Below are 15,963 nucleotides of genomic sequence, written 5' to 3' on the forward strand. Positions count from 1 at the left end.
TAACCAAAATGGATCCATAAAACAAACCACCTAACACATCTTAAAAGGAATACAATGGAAAAGCAGTTTATAATGACCAATTTTTAAGGTCCAGGCTATGTCAGAGAGCTGATTTTCACTGTTCTTTGATGTGATAAGAGAAAAGTGTAAGGGGCAAAGAGGAAGAAGAAAGGGTCAATAGCAGGGAGTTCCCTGCTTCATTCCTGGAATGTGTGAAGCCCGTTGGAGTCTCTTACTTCCATCTCTAAGGCTCAGTAAGGAACTAACTCCTCTCCACGAAGGAATTACAAAGGGTTCAAATTTATCTCAAGCAAGAAGAATACAAGTATCATAGTGTTAGATAAAGAATATCAAAAAACAATCAAAAGCTACATCAACACATCAGAGTGGTACTCTGCTCTCTTCTATCGCTCTGGGGGAAGCCATCTCCCACGTGATGAGCAGCACTATGGAAAAACAATCAAAAGCTACATCAACACATCAGAGTGGTACTCTGCTCTCTTCTATCGCTCTGGGGGAAGCCATCTCCCACGTGATGAGCAGCACTATGGAAGGGCCATGCGGTGGCCAACAGTTAGTGAGGAACTGAGCCCTGTCAAAACCACATGACCGGGCTTGGAACTCACTGCATTATCCAGCCCCAGTTGAGCCCTGAAATGTCAGCACTGGCAAACCAGTTTGACTGCAAACTGATGAAAGACCTGAAGTCAGCACCATCCAGCTAAGCTGCAACCTGATTCCTGATGCTCAGAAACTGTGTAAGATAATAAATATTTGTTGTCTTAAGCCACTTAAATAAACCAAACAAAAATTAGGATGGAAGAATAATGTCATGGAAATTGTAGAGCAGAGAGCTCCAAGGATCAGTCTTTCAGGTGAAGGAACCAGTAAGCTGACAAAAAGTGGCAGAATCAGCTTTTTTGGAATTCTAGAACCCGTTAAGAAACAACCAGAGAAGAGAAAAGAGGCTACTAGATAGAGGTCAACATGAACCTACAAAACTTGCCCTGCTTCCTTCCCTGGAGGCAGAGCCTCAGAGACTGCTTCAAATGCACCAGAGAAGGGTCTCCCTGAGGGTAAAGGCTTTGATTTATCCACCCTTGCATACAGATACCACATGAGCAAAGCAGGTGGTGCTTCACAATACACTGTTATTCGATGAATGAAATTATCACTCTCAAGGAAAAAACAGAGGGCAGAAAGGAAGCCACCTAGCCTAGCCATATGAAGAATGTTGGAGACAGATTTTGATTAAGTCTATGAGCAGGTTGTAAGTGGTACTTCCATGGCTAAATATTTATATTGCTTCACCCTTACTCAGCTATGAGAGATATTAAGAGCCATAAATGTATTAGGAATGAAAGACAAAAGAGAAAAAAAGCTCAGTAGAAAGATCTGCAGAAAGAGAATTCTGAAAATGAAGTCCAAAGGGAATCCCTGAGCTTAGAACCTGTAAGACTATAATGTCAGGTGGCCTGTCAAATGAAAATGATGTTTGGGTTCCTCTACTTGACTGACAAGAAAAGAAACCATGGAATTTATTGCTATAAAATAATTCTTTTTAAACTTTTCAACTATTTGTGGGTGCCCTTTTTGTTTTTTGCATGGGCAGGCACTGGGAAATGAACCCAGGTCTCCGGCATGGCAGGCGAGAACTCTGCCACTGCGCCACCGTGGCCTGTCTATGGGTGCCCTTTTGCAGTATTACAATTAAAATAAAAAGCTCTATAAATATATACAAGGCAGGGGTATGGAAAGATGTTCAAGATCTATTAACTGGAGAAAAAGCAAGCTACAAAATAATATATTGCTTGATTTTTTGTTTTAAAAATGTGTTTTGTATGCGCATAGAAAATATCTGGAAGAAAATACTATAAACTGTTAATAGCAAATAACTCTTAGGGGTAAAATTATGGGGGAGTTTACTTTCTTCACAGATCATGGGGAGTGCACTTTCTACAATACATATTTCTGTAACATTCATTTTTTTAAAAACAATGAACATGTATTGCCTTTGTAATCAGAAAAAAAGTAAAATGAGACTGAAAAAAAATTTCTGTCTCCTAAAAATATCTCAGAAAAGTGCCAATGAGGAAGAATAATATTTAGTAATCTAAAATAGTATTTTGAAATCACATCCTTTGGAACACTAATGCTCATCAAAGATTCTTCAAGGGCCAGCACAGGGCATGAGGGCACCTCACCTCCAAAGTTGCCCCCATCCAAAATCCTAAGACTGAGCACATTTTACTTTCTATACATATATATTTTGGCATGGGCAGGCTCCAGGAATTGAACCCAGGTCTCCAGCATGGCAGGCGAGAATTCTGCCACTGAGCCACTGTTGTACCACCTTACTTTCAATATTTTAATATTTAGGTTCTGCTGTTAAAAATTTTTAAAACTTCTGATGTAAAATATGTGTGGATTTATTTCTGAATGCTCCTCAAAGCATCTCCTAGGATGTGAGCAGCTTCCTCAGGAACACAGAAATATGTGTTCTCTGGTGTAATCCAAGAACAAAACTTTCATACCCCAGTTTCTTCAAGAGAAAGGTCTGCTGCCTTTACGAGCGGCCCAGGAAAGAGGGCCTAGTGTTCTGTGCACAAGGTTCCTTCGTTCAAGAAGGCCAGAGAAGCAGGGAGCCTTCTCACTCTTCAGCATCTGGCCAGCCTCTGAATCATGGCCAGCCATCCAGAAGTAGAAGATTCAGGCTCACCAGAGCTGTTTTCAGATGAATGAGGACTAGGGCCTTAGTAGTTAGGGAGAGGTCAATGACTTTTTAAGCCTTTTAAAAGAGGCATCGGTGCTTTTGTGTGTGCGTGTGTATGCGGAATACTTCCTTCTCGCCACCAGTCTTCCACAGGAAAAGGGGACTGCCTATACGTTCATTTTGATGCTTTACAGGTTTTCCTGCCATCGGACCCTTAGCATTTTTGGAAGTTATTTCTCTAGCTATGTTTTTTTTAAGAGGCAATCTGACTCTGAAACATATAAATGAAGGGTTTTAATATTTGAGCTAAAACATCTGCATCCTTCAGAGCTACAAGAATACGTTTTTACAACCTTAATTTGGGGGTTAGATCTTTATTATCTCTCCTAGGAATGGAAAGGAAAAGTTCTGAAGTAAAATTCCTTTCCCTGGTTCGTTCCTTCTTCCTGACTTTCCCAGAGGATGTCTGTCTCGGCCCTTCTGCCCCCAATGTGCCCCCGGACTGCCCAACAGAGCCTGTTGTGAGCACACGGGCGGAACCAGCAGGGGGCGCTCACTCACACAGCAACCTGAAACAACATCTATGAGGCTGGGAAAAGCGATCCAAGAAATCTTTTTTAGTAAGAATGGCCCTTTTGCATTATGGGTGAATTACCACATGATAAGCAACAGGTTACTGACAATGGTGTTGGGGTGAAGCGGCCCTGAGAAGATGTATTCAGAGACAGCCCAGGAGCCATATGCTCAATGGCAAGGCTACTGCCCAAAGCAGGCGCACTCTCTTCCTGTACCTGCTTTTCAAGGCTTGGCTTGCTAAGCTGTACAGTCTGAGGTCCAGCGAGTCTGGTCCCTGGAGTAGCTATCACAATGCTGGTGAGCTGGGCCATGGGGAACGTTTTGGCTATGGTTGCAGTCTGCCCATTGACGACACGGACAGGGTGGATGGAATTCTGGGATGTGGGGAGGGTCGTGGGAGTGAACTTGGTCAGCATGACAGGCCTCTGGATAAGCTGAGGAGCTGCAAGCATGGGAGGAGGTGCTGGGGCAATAGGAATGTTATTCTGTGCCACAGGCTTGGGTCGAACCTATGGGGGAAAGAGAGAACAATTACTGTATTACTTAAAGAAACTTCTTAAGTCCTATAAGTCTAAGACAATGCTAAATCTTCCTACACATGTGAAATGTACTTAACATGTTTATCAATATATTTATTAATGAATATTAATTCATTAATATTCATTTTGGTAGTATTAATTCTAAAGATCTCAGGATATATAATCTTATAAAACAAAACTTACTGGCTCCTAAAAGAGTCCAGATGCTTCCCTAGAAACATTTTTTCTCATTCTAAACAATCAGCTCCCTCTGCTCCTCCAGGCTGAGGTCAAAGAACTGGACACACTGCCTGATGCAGGAACTGGCCCCACCCAGGACTTGTGCCCAGCATAGTGATCTTGCTGCTAATGGCCTTAACTCACACTCTAAATTTCCTCATATCCACGGCTCCCATTCACCCCATTGCTGGCCCTCCGAGTCCCTTTTCTCAGTCTTCTTTGCAGGCTTTCTCTTCCTCTGCCCAACCCTAAATGTGGGTGTTTTCAGGACTTTGTCCTGGAATGCCTGGTCTTCCCCATGTTCTTGCTCTTCCTGGAAGCTCACGCAACCCGTGGCTTCAACCACCACCTATGCACTGCAGATCTCACACAAGCACCTCTAGGATAGGTACATTTCTTCAATTCTAAGATCACCTGCTCACCTGCATGTTAGACATCTCTGTTCAGATAACTCACAAGAAGTTCAAAATGAACTTATCTAAAACTCATAATTTCTTCCTCCATCTAATCCTTCTTCTCTCTTCCCCACCTAATCCTTTCCTCAGTAAATGGCCTTTTCTCACTAAATAAACTTGACAATTATCATTGACTTCATACCTCAATTTCCTAATTACTATGTAAATCTCTGAACTTCTTTCTATCCTTACTGCTACTAGTTTATGTTTGCTTTACTGAAACAGTGGTAGAAAATTGTGGTCAGAAATATAGGGTCAGCCTTGCCTGGCTGGGCTCAAATCCTGAGCTTTTACCACTAACTATGTAACCTCAGGCAACTTATCTGGTCTCTTTAAGCCAGTATTTTCCAAACTTTCTTGACTATGACCCTGTGGGCAAAATCCTTTTTCCTTAAGCATGAGGATTTGACCTTCAGTAAACTCTCTAGCTGTTTCCCTGGAAACGTAATAAGGGTAAGAATGTTAAGATGTTACCAAGCAACATTGCTTATGGTAAAAATGACCCCTCATTGAGTAAATCAAATCGGGGCTGGGAAAACTAGAATCACTTGATGGGATTTGAGTGGGGTGACTCTTGTAACTGGGCATTTCCCTGGCAGGGACCTCGAAAGTTAGGCCTATGAAACTGTTACAAGATGTACTGGTTCCTGTAGGACAGAAGACTTCTATGCTAGGGTGGTTCTTGTACCCACCCGATAAAGACTGCATCTCCTTGCCCTCAATATTTGATGTCTGCATACTTTGATATCTTCTATTTGAACAGCTGTCCAGACTGCTATAGGGGCTGCTGTAGGGATGCCCCTTGAAGAGGAATGTCTGATGCTGCCCAGTGCCAAGATGTGGCTTCCATTCTATTATCATTCTAAGAAGACGGGTACCAAGTATAGCCCATGACGGTCTTGTGAGTCTGAATGTTCAGCTGAATCTAAGAAGACATGTGGTGGGTGCTGCAGACGCATAGTAGAAAACATATTTCACCTGGTAGCCAGTACTTACAAATAGACATATATTTATATCTCTATAAAACAAAAAATTCATGAAACAATACAGGTATACCTTGGAGATTTTGCAGGTTCGGTTCCACACCACCACAACAAAGCAAAGATCACAAAAAAGTGAGGCACAGAGGATCTTTTGTTTCCCAGTGCCTATAAAAGTTATGTTTATACTATACTGTGGTCTGTTAATGTGCAATAAATAGCCTTATGTCTAAAAAAAAAAAAAACAATGTATCTACTTCAATTAAAATGATCTGCAAAGACACACAGCGAGTACATGCTGTTGGAAAAATGGCACTGATAAGAGTTGCTCAATACAGGATTGCCACAAAACTTCAATTTGTTAAAAAAAAAAAAAACCCAAAATCTGCGAAGCGCAATAAATCAAAGCATAATAAAACGAGGTATGCTTCTACTTATGTGCTTTGTATTCTAACATGTCTTATTTTATTTAAAAACTCTGGTTACAATCCACTAAATTTATTTTATAACCTACTAACTGGTCATGATCAACCACTTGAAAAATATGGACTAAGCCTTAGATTCCTTATCTACAACAGAGTAATGCCTACTACCTTCACAGGGTTGTTGTTAGTTGGTCAAATGAGATAAGTACCTAGCATGGTACTTAGCACATAGCAAGATTCTCCAGACATTAGCTATTAATGCCACTGACAGTGTCCTAACTGGTCTTCATGCTCACAGTCTTGACTAGCTCCAATCTATCCTGCAATCTGTTCTGCACATAGTGGCAAGAGGGATTTTTCTAAAACATAAATCTGATCAAGTCCAGTATCTGTTTGAAAACTTTTTAATGGATACCTATGGATTTTAGAATAAGGTCCAAATTCCTAAATGTAGCCTACAATGCTCCACAGGCTCTGGCCCCATTAGGCCTCTTCAGCCTCATCTTTAGTCTGAGTCAGCCACAGGGCCCTCTGTGCTCAGCCACAGCAAATCTCCTTGGCATACTTAAGCTTATATGAGTCTCTCTGCCCTGGACCTGCATATATGCTCTGCCTTCTGCCTGGAACATTTTTATTCTTACCCCAAATTCTGTCAGGATAACTTTACAAGGACTTTAGGTCTCAGAGTGGGTGTCAACTTTTCAAGGAAACACTCTCTAGTACTCTTAAGACTGAACTGCATGTTCCCCCTATGTGTTCTCAGGCTACCCTACCCTGTACTTCCTATAAAGGATACTAATAAATGTTTGTCTATGTGTCTGAAACTCCCACCAGACCTGAAGCTCTCTGAGGGCAGAGAACTGCCTGGCATCTCCACAATGCTTAGCACAGTCTAATAAACAGAAGGCATTTATTAAGGATTTAGCTGATGAATACTTGAAATCATCTTAGCTCATGTCACCACTGCCCAACAGAACTGTTCAATCATTACTTATGCCACTGACCACAAAATGCCTCTTTCTTCTCTTTTCACCTAAAACCTGTGAAAACAGTTAGGAACTCCCAGTCATTCTACCAGGCTATGTCAATCACCAAGGTCAGACTAGGGCAATACTGATAATACGCCATGAGAATGGTGAGTTCTGAATAAATACTGGAAGAATATCCTCAGAGCAATGTAGGAAAGTCAGACTTCGTGGGCCAAGGTTGGAAGTCCACTGTGTAGATGCTCAGCTTAAACATTTATTGTAGGCAAAGCTTTGAACTTAAATATGATGCCCATGATATTCCAAAGTAGAACTGAAAGGTTTCTATTGCCTACTTTGGCTGCTGTTTCTTTCCCTACTCTTTGGTATATAAAAAGAAATAAAAATAGAGGTCACTGCATTCTTTTCCCACTACCAGGCAGGTTTTGGCTAAATCCTTTCAGGGGTTAACGTTATAAAGTTTGTAAAGGTGTTATCTCAATTGTTTTAAATCTAGGTACTTTCCCTTTTCTCCCACTTCCTCCTGCTATTGCCTTTGGTCATTATTAACAACACTAAACTTCTTCATAGTATGCAAATCAGCAGCCAAGATTCTTAGCCAAGTAGCAGCTGAATACTGCTGTGCTGACAAGCCCCGTTAAAGCCTCCTCAGATAAAGGCTCAGGAGGATTTTGCCACACCTGACCCATCACTGGGCTCATCACTGGTTTACTCACCTGTGGAAGAAAGTTTGGACGCGGAGTGAGTCTGGGAGGAGGGATAAACTGTGGTACTTTAATGGGTTGAGGAGGTGTTGCCTGAACCTGCTAAAAAAAAGGGGGGGGGGGGTAAATAAACTAGAGAGGACAACCAGTTGTTGACAACCAAAGTCAGGTATTCCTAAGATATTTTCACCATCGCTATCTTCTGGGGATCAGACAATACTTTCTACTATCAAGACATTTTTTCACTCTCCCAGCTGATTGCCTATAAAGTAAAGTGAACCAACCACATATCTGTTTTCTCACACACAAGCTGGAACATAGCAGGTTCAGAAATCCTGGCAATTTACACTGACATTTGAGAACTCTTGTACTTACACATTTTAAGAGTCAAGACTGAATCCAAAGTAAAATCAAACTTGCTCCCTGGTCAAATGGGCTTCTTCCTGATATAAGAGCTTTATCTAACAGTGAACAGTTTTATTCCAGTAGAAAATTTCCTCTCTTAACATATGGCCGAGTTATCTGGTAGCTTCTCTAAGAATTCCTGGGTAAGCGGTAATGCTTCACTTTATTACTTTCTGGTTTCACTCATCACTGGGCATCATTCAAAAGCCACCAAGGGCTCTTAGCTGCCATTTTAAGAACAGAATTTTAAACCAAAAATTTGGGTATATTTCCTCCAAGCTTCTGAGACCATTGGTTCCTAAATGGCTTTACCACGAAATCTCACGAACAAATTTTGTTCAAGTATTCTCTCCTTCAAGGGATCTTTATTTTCTGACAGACCTTGGACACTGACACTCACCTTGTGAATGTTTTGAGTATTTTTAAAGTGCCCAATCAACTCTAGTACACCTCAGGTGTGACCAGTTTAAAGGGATAGTGAATTAAAGAATTTAGCAGGAAGTTTTCCCCAAAGCAGTAATATAGCATAAGAAAGTTTAAGCACTCAAGCTCTACAGGGAAGACTATGGACATGATGGAGGGAAAGATAAATGAAACAGTGTGCATGCCTCCATGAAAGACATTTTTCCTCTACAGCCAAGTCATGCTTTGACCTTAAGTAACACTGAATGAGCTGTGGTCCTTGGTATCAGGACACCTTTGTAGTTATTAGAGCCCTTATCAGCACCAAAGGGGAATTTGGCATGGTAGAAGAATGATGGAGGCTGAGAAATCCAGCAGGGGCCTAAATGGATGTACTCTAAAATGCATACCCTAAACTCTCTCACACACAAACAGCAGCTGCCAGCTTACCAGAGTGACTGTGTTTTTTGCCACAATTTGGACAGCCTCTGCCCCAGGCCCAGTGACCTTATTAGATGTCTGGAGGTTGACCGGTGTGCTCTGCACGTCAGCATTGAGCACAGCCTTCTGACTGTTGATGGCAGTCACCATGGCGATGGTAGGTCTCTGGCCCACAACAGAGGCAGGCATGGTCGCAGTTGCTGCTTTCAAGACGAGAGGTAGTGTCTTTGTGGTAATCATAGAAGCTGTAGTTACAGTCTTCTAAGAGACATGGAGAACAGGTATTAGGACATTGAAGAATAGACTATCAACCCCAGAAGGATACAAAGCCACACTGCTCTAATCAACAGGCTTCTCCATATAACAACTTTTCTTCTATATATGCAGCACACTTCTCACTATAGGGGAAGATAATCCCTAGTTTGCTCGAGTTCTCAAATTCAACTTCCCTAATAACTGCAGATCAGTATGGGCACAGGGTTTCCAACAATGAACGGGGGTGGGTTCACAGATACAGAATATAATATGTATATACCTTTTTCTTCTGCTGCTTCTGATTCTTTGCTTTCTCTCAATTAAAAACCCTTATAGGAGTTGCATACCCATGAGGTATACCTCATCTCTACCTTACATGCTATAACTTCATCACCGTGAAGAAAGCTGCCCCTTAATTCTGGTTATCTGCCTCCCATAACACAAAGGCTGGGGTAATGGGACAGTGTCTTTTCATTTTGTGAATATCACCCTGGAGAGGAGGAAGAGAAACTCATGTGAGGATTAAACCACCACTGCCTCAGCAGCAGCAAATTCCAAGCTCAAAGTAATGAAACACATTAAACAACTACTTTAGTAAATATCAGTTCCTGTATGAGTCAGAGAAGTAATCAAAGATCCAGTAAAACCTGACAAAGTGGAAACGAACATGGGAGTTTCAGAGAGCCTTACAGATGAGAGGATGAACTGAGGTAAAAGGACTGAATGGTACTCCGTAAGTGCTACTATGGCTCTAATGCTGCATTTTTCTAGACTTTTTACCAGAACAATTAAAGGAGTCAGTTACAAAACAAGAAAATAACAGCAACACTGTTCCATGGAATATACACCTACATGATACAATTACTCAAGACAGGCATTTTAGAAGCATGAAAATTTACCAGGTCCAATTTGTCAGGTCTGATTCTGATGCTATGCCTATCTTTTTCTTCTAACTCTATATTTGCAATGTCCAATTTGATAGCCTCTAGCCACATGTGGCTATTTCAATTTAACTAAAACAAAATAAAATTAAAACTTCAGTTCCTCAGTTGCACTAGCCATGTTTCAACGCTAAATAGTCATATGTGGCCAGTGGCTGCGAAGTTGGACAGCAGAGATACAGAACATTTCCAACACTGTAAAAAGTTCTACTGGACGTACTGCTCCAGACTAGTGAAAAGCACCCTACTCTTCCTGAAGCAGATGTGAACAACTTCTATTGTGAATTTCTGTTTCATTTTCTATGGTAAATACCTGCATGTGGTTCTAAGCAATTAATTATTTCCATTTTCTGACTTAAACAAGTGCTTTTACTATCTAATCTTTTAACAACTTTTTTCATTTTTCTTTTAACCAAAAACTTTAATGACCTGGCCTCATCTATCCCATCACAGCCTAATCAGCAATACTTATGTCCATAACTAAAATGTCCATAACTTAAATCACCTGAATTTTTGCTGCTTCTTCTGAAAGGCAACAACACAAAAGTGGCTTTTTCCACTTGCCTCCTCAAAAATGAAATGGGAGTAAAATTTAAATGCTGATACTTATTTAATTTGGGGGTAGTGGATTATCTACTTTCTATCAGTGTGATGAAAACCAAATAATAGCTAAATGCTACTTATCATTAAAAATATTAATGTTAGTTCAGTAGCAAGGACTGACTTTACATTACTGGCTCTTTTTAATAAGTGTTTTTTAAACAATATATTATAAGCCCTGTCTTTCAACTTAAAACATTTAAATACGAAGAACTTTTGAAGTGATGAGCAGTCACACCAGATGGCATTTACTCCTGCTGCCACGTCGGGTTGAGAAAGTAGAACTCTAGTTAGCAGAACTCAGTGATAATAGATTTCGAAAACAGTTGTGCGTGTTGTTATTATTTTAAAAGAGGTCTACGTAATTTTGTTTGAAACTTCTTTGGTTCAGGTAGATCATTATCAATATTTTGAATAACCCTAAAGTGATAATTCTAGAAAACAGTAAAATCTCAAACACACCTGAATTATACACTCACCATTAACCACAAGACTTAAAAAACACTGAAACCTAACAAGTTTGTTCATATCTTAGTTTGGTATTTTTATCCTACTTGATAAATTCTTGGCTGTGGCTAATTTCATTACTATTCTAGCAACCATATAACTTTTAGTACAGTATAACAGGTACAGGACCTAGTAATATGTTTTAGTTTGCTAAAGCTGCAGGAATGCAACAGAGCAGAGACAGATTGATTTTTAATAAGGGGATTTATTTAGTTACAAATTTAAAGTTCCTCGGAGGAAAAGCAGTTAGCTTTCATCTGCGTTTCTCTGTACATGGGAAGGCAGAGGGTGACGTCTGCTGGCCTCTCCTGGCTTTATTGTTTCATGAAATCCATACTTCAGCCACATCAGCCTACCTGCTATTTTCAGGCATGCATTTATTCTTTTGACGTTATACGTTTGTTCATACTGCTTTCAGCAGATTTTTACATGGAAGGGGTGCAGTAGAATTCACCATTTCCTGGGATGAGCTCTCTTCTGACCTCTCTCTTTTAAAGCCTCCAGCTAATTAAATTAAATGTCACTCATTGTGGAAGGCACACCCCTTAGCAAACTGCAGATGTAATCAGCCATAGAAGAACTTCACAAGCTGATATTTTAAGTCCACAGCAACAGAACAACTGGGCACCATCACCTGGCCAAGCTGACACCTGACCCTAACTATTACATACTACATACTTCAACGAAAACCTTTTGAAAAATATATTTATTAACTATTTATTGATACCAGGAAACAGGAATTGCTTAGATTTTACTTCTGATTGGGTGTTTATTTTATTCCAAGTATTAGGGAAAATAAACCAAATTCTTAGAGATTGGAGTTCAAATGACAAAGGTAATCTAGAACTTTGAAAACAAAGACTAATGAAAACTTCTGAACTGCTCTGGCAGGAAGAAGAGAAGACACAGAAAGGAAAAAAAAAAAGAAAAGAATTTTTATGGAAGCTGATTAGTCTTTGGTTAGTTGACACTGTCCTTCAAGAGAAGGTAGCAGTTTGCCCACAGTTTCATGAAGGGATTCTTTAAGTTTGGCAAAACCCAATTTTCATGACCCAGAAGTTAATGCAGAATCCATGGCAAGAAATCCTACTAGCAAAATCATTTCTATTTATTGTTTTACTAGGTTATTGTTTACCTGCAAAGCATGAAGCATTGACATTAAAACAGATGGACTCCAATGTACAAATCAGTACTCAAAAGAGATTGTTATTGTGGACTCAATTAACCTTCACATCTATTTGTATTGTTATGTTTAATTTTGAACCACAAGTCACTGTTGTACACTCAGACAGCCACAAAAAGAAACTCCCTTCTTGCTTCCAAGTGTTCATTCTCTGTTTAGTTTTAATTTGGTTATTAATTGTACTCTTCCTTACATTTGTTTTACACATCATTAAAAACAAGAGGATTGTTGAAGGGTATTACTGTTCTATTTCATTTTTTCTGTAGACTGGAAAAAGTACATGAGTTGGAGTAAACTAAGTACGGGAAAGTGGACCATCTCCCATACAGGACTTCCCCATGGATTTGTCTATGCTTGGTACATGCTTATCACACAGTGTAAAAAACTTTCTCGGGCGGTGCGATGGCGGCGGCAGAGTTCTTGCCTGCCATGCTGGAGACCCGGGTTTGCTTCCTGGTGCCTGCCCATGTACAAAAAACAAACAAACAACTTTCTCCTCCTAGCATTTCCCAGCAGCCTCTGATTGCTACTTAACAGTTCCTCCTTTCTGAAGTTACATATAGAATATGTGCCATATTCAGCTTCCCATTTGTTCTTGTCCCCATGAACCTTTAATGACTCCCCTCTGACTTTCAAAACAATCACCACCACAACAAAAATCCCAAAACACCAAAGTTTTGGCATGCATTGGAGTGCTTCCACAAGCTAGCCTCATTCTGCCTTTCTGGCCTTATTTTCCTCTTTATTGTTTCATGAAATCCATACTTTAGTCACATCAGCTTACTTGCTATTCCCAGGAATCCATTTATTCTTTTGACATCATACGTTTGTTCACACTGTTTTCAACAGATTACAAAGTGTTTGCATGGAAGGGTTGCAGTAGAATTCACCGTTGCCTGGTATGTAGGAGTTTTTCTCTCAATCCATGGAAACTTTCTGTTCAAGAAACATTCCAACTTACACAAATCAGAGAAAATACTTAAAATAACCACCCCTTCCCTGGCAATCTGAGTTCTGCGCTTCCCTGAATGATGAATGGGGAGGGGCTCTCCCCCCTCTGCCCATCACTGAAACCTCATTCATCTGTCAAGGCCCACTCAAATCCCACCTCCTCTGGGAAGTGCTTTTGGATCCTTCTAGTCAAAATTATTCTGTCCTCCAAATATCGTATGATCTCAGGGGTATGAAATAATTAGAATAAGCAAATTCATAGACAGAGATTAGGTTACCAGGGACGGGGTGGGGGTGGGATTAGGGAATGGGAAGTTAAAGCTTAATTGGTACAGAATTTCTATTGGGAGTGGTGGAAAAGTTTCCATAATGGAGAATGGTGACTGCAGCACAACATTGTAAATATAATTAACACCACTGAATCATATATTTGAATGTGATTAAAAGGGGAAATTTTAGGTTGTATATATGTAACTAAAATAAAAATTATTTAAAAAATTATTCTGTCCTCTGGTATTTTCACAGCTCTTTACTGGTACTAGGATTTTATTATTTTCTGTTAGATTGCCTTCTCTAAATATTTTAAATCCTTGAAGACAGACACTCTGTTTTAGTTGTGAATTCATTCTCCACACTGCCTAGGCACTGTGCTTCTACATAGTAGGGACTCAAAAAATATTTAGAATGAATGAAAATATGTACTATAGAGTGCCAGATTCTAGAGCTCTTATGGGCAGAAACCACTGCTACCTCTTTGTATAGCAGAATTTAACACACAGAGGGCACCCAATAAATACAGATTGATAGTTTACTATAAAAACACACACACAAACAAAAATCATAGAAGATCTTTGGCTTTTAAAAGTTTGAATTAAACAAAACAATATAAAACAAAAATGAGCTAACACAATGAAATGTATCTGGCAGACTGCCAGATGGAGAAATGCTCTCTAATACTGCTGTGGGGCTAGCCCCTGGACCCTCCCTGACTGCCTTCACAAGGGAGCACAGAACTCAGGTTACCATGGAAGGGAAGAGATATTCTAAGTATTTTCTCCCATTTGTGTAAACTGAAATGTTACTTGAACAGAAAGTTTCCACGGACTGAGAAAGAAAACTCTTGCATATCTGGAGACATACCAAACTCCTTCCATGTAAACACTTTCTGATCAAACTGTACTCTGGAAAGAGAACAACCTAACCCAACTCTGTTCAAACTCCCACTAAAGTAATCTAATAAGCAATCCTTCAGAAGCAATACAAGTCCTGGTCAGGAGATTTTTAAAGTCAGTTTTGAATGCCTAATTTCCAAATATCCTTGGAGCGGAGATTAGGGTGAAAATTATGTAGGACTACCCTAGCTACATGTTTTACAACATGGATTTTTCTTTTTCCTTCTTTGGTATTTATGCAGTGTTGGCATTTCTCTTTTTAATACTATATGGCAGTACAGAAGGATGGCTGAACAGACAGAGTTTTCAGTCAGAACATCTGGGTTAAAATCTTGGTTCCACCACATAATACTATATGATCTTAGGTAAATAACTTAAGCTTTCTGTGCCTAATTTTCTCCTTTAAAAAACAAGCGATAATAATATTACCAGCTTCACAGAGTTGGGGTGAGATTATGTATATTCTATATGTAAAGCAGTCAACAGAGTGCTGGCATCTAGTCAACTCTATATAAACATGAACTATTTTAGTATTTCTAGAAACAATATATTGTTCACTTGCAAAAAGCTGTATATGAAAAAAGCTCAGGGTCCATAAATGGTGCATGAATAAACTATAATCTTATTCTCTACATATAAAGATATAGTGAAGACTGAATGTTGGTGGGTGAGGAGTGCTCATCCTTAGGTTTTAGGAGATCCTAAATTCCTTAAAGTCATGTGTAAAAATGAGCGTATGGGGGTATGAATGTGTTTCTTCTGAGGAGGATTTACAGTCTTCAAGGGGTCTGGAACACCAAAGATCAAAAACCACTGCCCAGTGGTCCCCTTTTAAAAGGTATGCTCATATTAAATATACATGTGGAGATCGAACTTGAATAGTTTTCTTAACTAAATGTTATTTCCATTCCCAAATATGCCTTTTTTGTGTGTATTTTGGCTGTTTCACCTTATATGCCCTTTACTGTAAAAACATCTGCACAGCATTACCTAGTTAGAATGTTAGTAAGCATCCATCCCTTAACTCTAATTTTGATCTGAAACTTCAATTTCAGAGTTCCTTCAGTGTATTAGAACAGATTCATATTCTCATGAACATGGACTCAGAAATTAATATTTTGTTTCTATGAATAATGGAAATATATTATCCTTCTGATTGCCTCTTTCTCTCAAGGACATTGGTCCTGGACTATCTCCATGCCTAACTGCTAAGACTTCCAGAAAACAATTGCAGAAGAGGTCAAGTCACACAGACTTTTAAAACAAGTACAAATAAATACTTCCAGAAATTTAAAATAAGACTCTGTTCTAACGAAGAGAAGTGGTTTCTCTTTATCCCTGACTACATTTACCACCACCCCCTTCTTTGGACAGGTGGAAAATGATTTAACTTTTGTTCCTCAGCGATGTTATCTCCATCTGCCAATGAATTTCAAGTGATTCTTAACCCATATAGTATAAAAGAGTAATCTAAGTAACTCTGTTTAGTGCTAGCTGAATTTAGTAATA

The 15,963-nt window shown here is 39.6% G+C and overlaps 1 protein-coding gene and 1 long non-coding RNA gene across 24 annotated transcripts in view; one reads left to right on the top strand and one right to left on the bottom strand.

The window, feature by feature from the left end:
- The window catches only part of PHF21A (PHD finger protein 21A), a 289,223-nt gene that overhangs the window by 21,131 nt on the left and 252,129 nt on the right, over positions 1-15,963 (bottom strand). For 16 of the 22 annotated variants that reach the window (XM_077114531.1, XM_077114528.1, XM_077114525.1 and 13 more), the window contains 3 exons: positions 8,855-9,106; positions 7,610-7,699; positions 3,505-3,798 (listed from right to left, as the gene is read on the bottom strand). In XM_077114531.1, coding sequence (XP_076970646.1) covers positions 3,505-3,798; positions 7,610-7,699; positions 8,855-9,106 — 636 coding nt within the window. Of the gene's footprint in view, positions 1-3,504; positions 3,799-7,609; positions 7,700-8,854; positions 9,107-13,115; positions 13,268-15,963 lie in introns of all 22 variants that reach the window. The other 6 variants (XM_077114535.1, XM_077114537.1, XM_077114520.1 and 3 more) reach the window with 3 other exon arrangements.
- On the top strand, positions 8,998-12,562 carry LOC143644920 (uncharacterized). Of its 2 annotated transcripts, none has more exons than XR_013156967.1 (3): positions 8,998-9,063; positions 9,437-9,810; positions 12,272-12,562. It is a non-coding gene; the product is annotated as an uncharacterized LOC143644920 (long non-coding RNA). The 2 variants fall into 2 exon arrangements; XR_013156968.1 differs by having other exon boundaries at positions 9,007-9,126.

The sequence above is a fragment of the Tamandua tetradactyla genome, chromosome 8 (assembly GCF_023851605.1).
Source record: "Tamandua tetradactyla isolate mTamTet1 chromosome 8, mTamTet1.pri, whole genome shotgun sequence".
Lineage (NCBI taxonomy): Eukaryota > Metazoa > Chordata > Mammalia > Pilosa > Myrmecophagidae > Tamandua > Tamandua tetradactyla.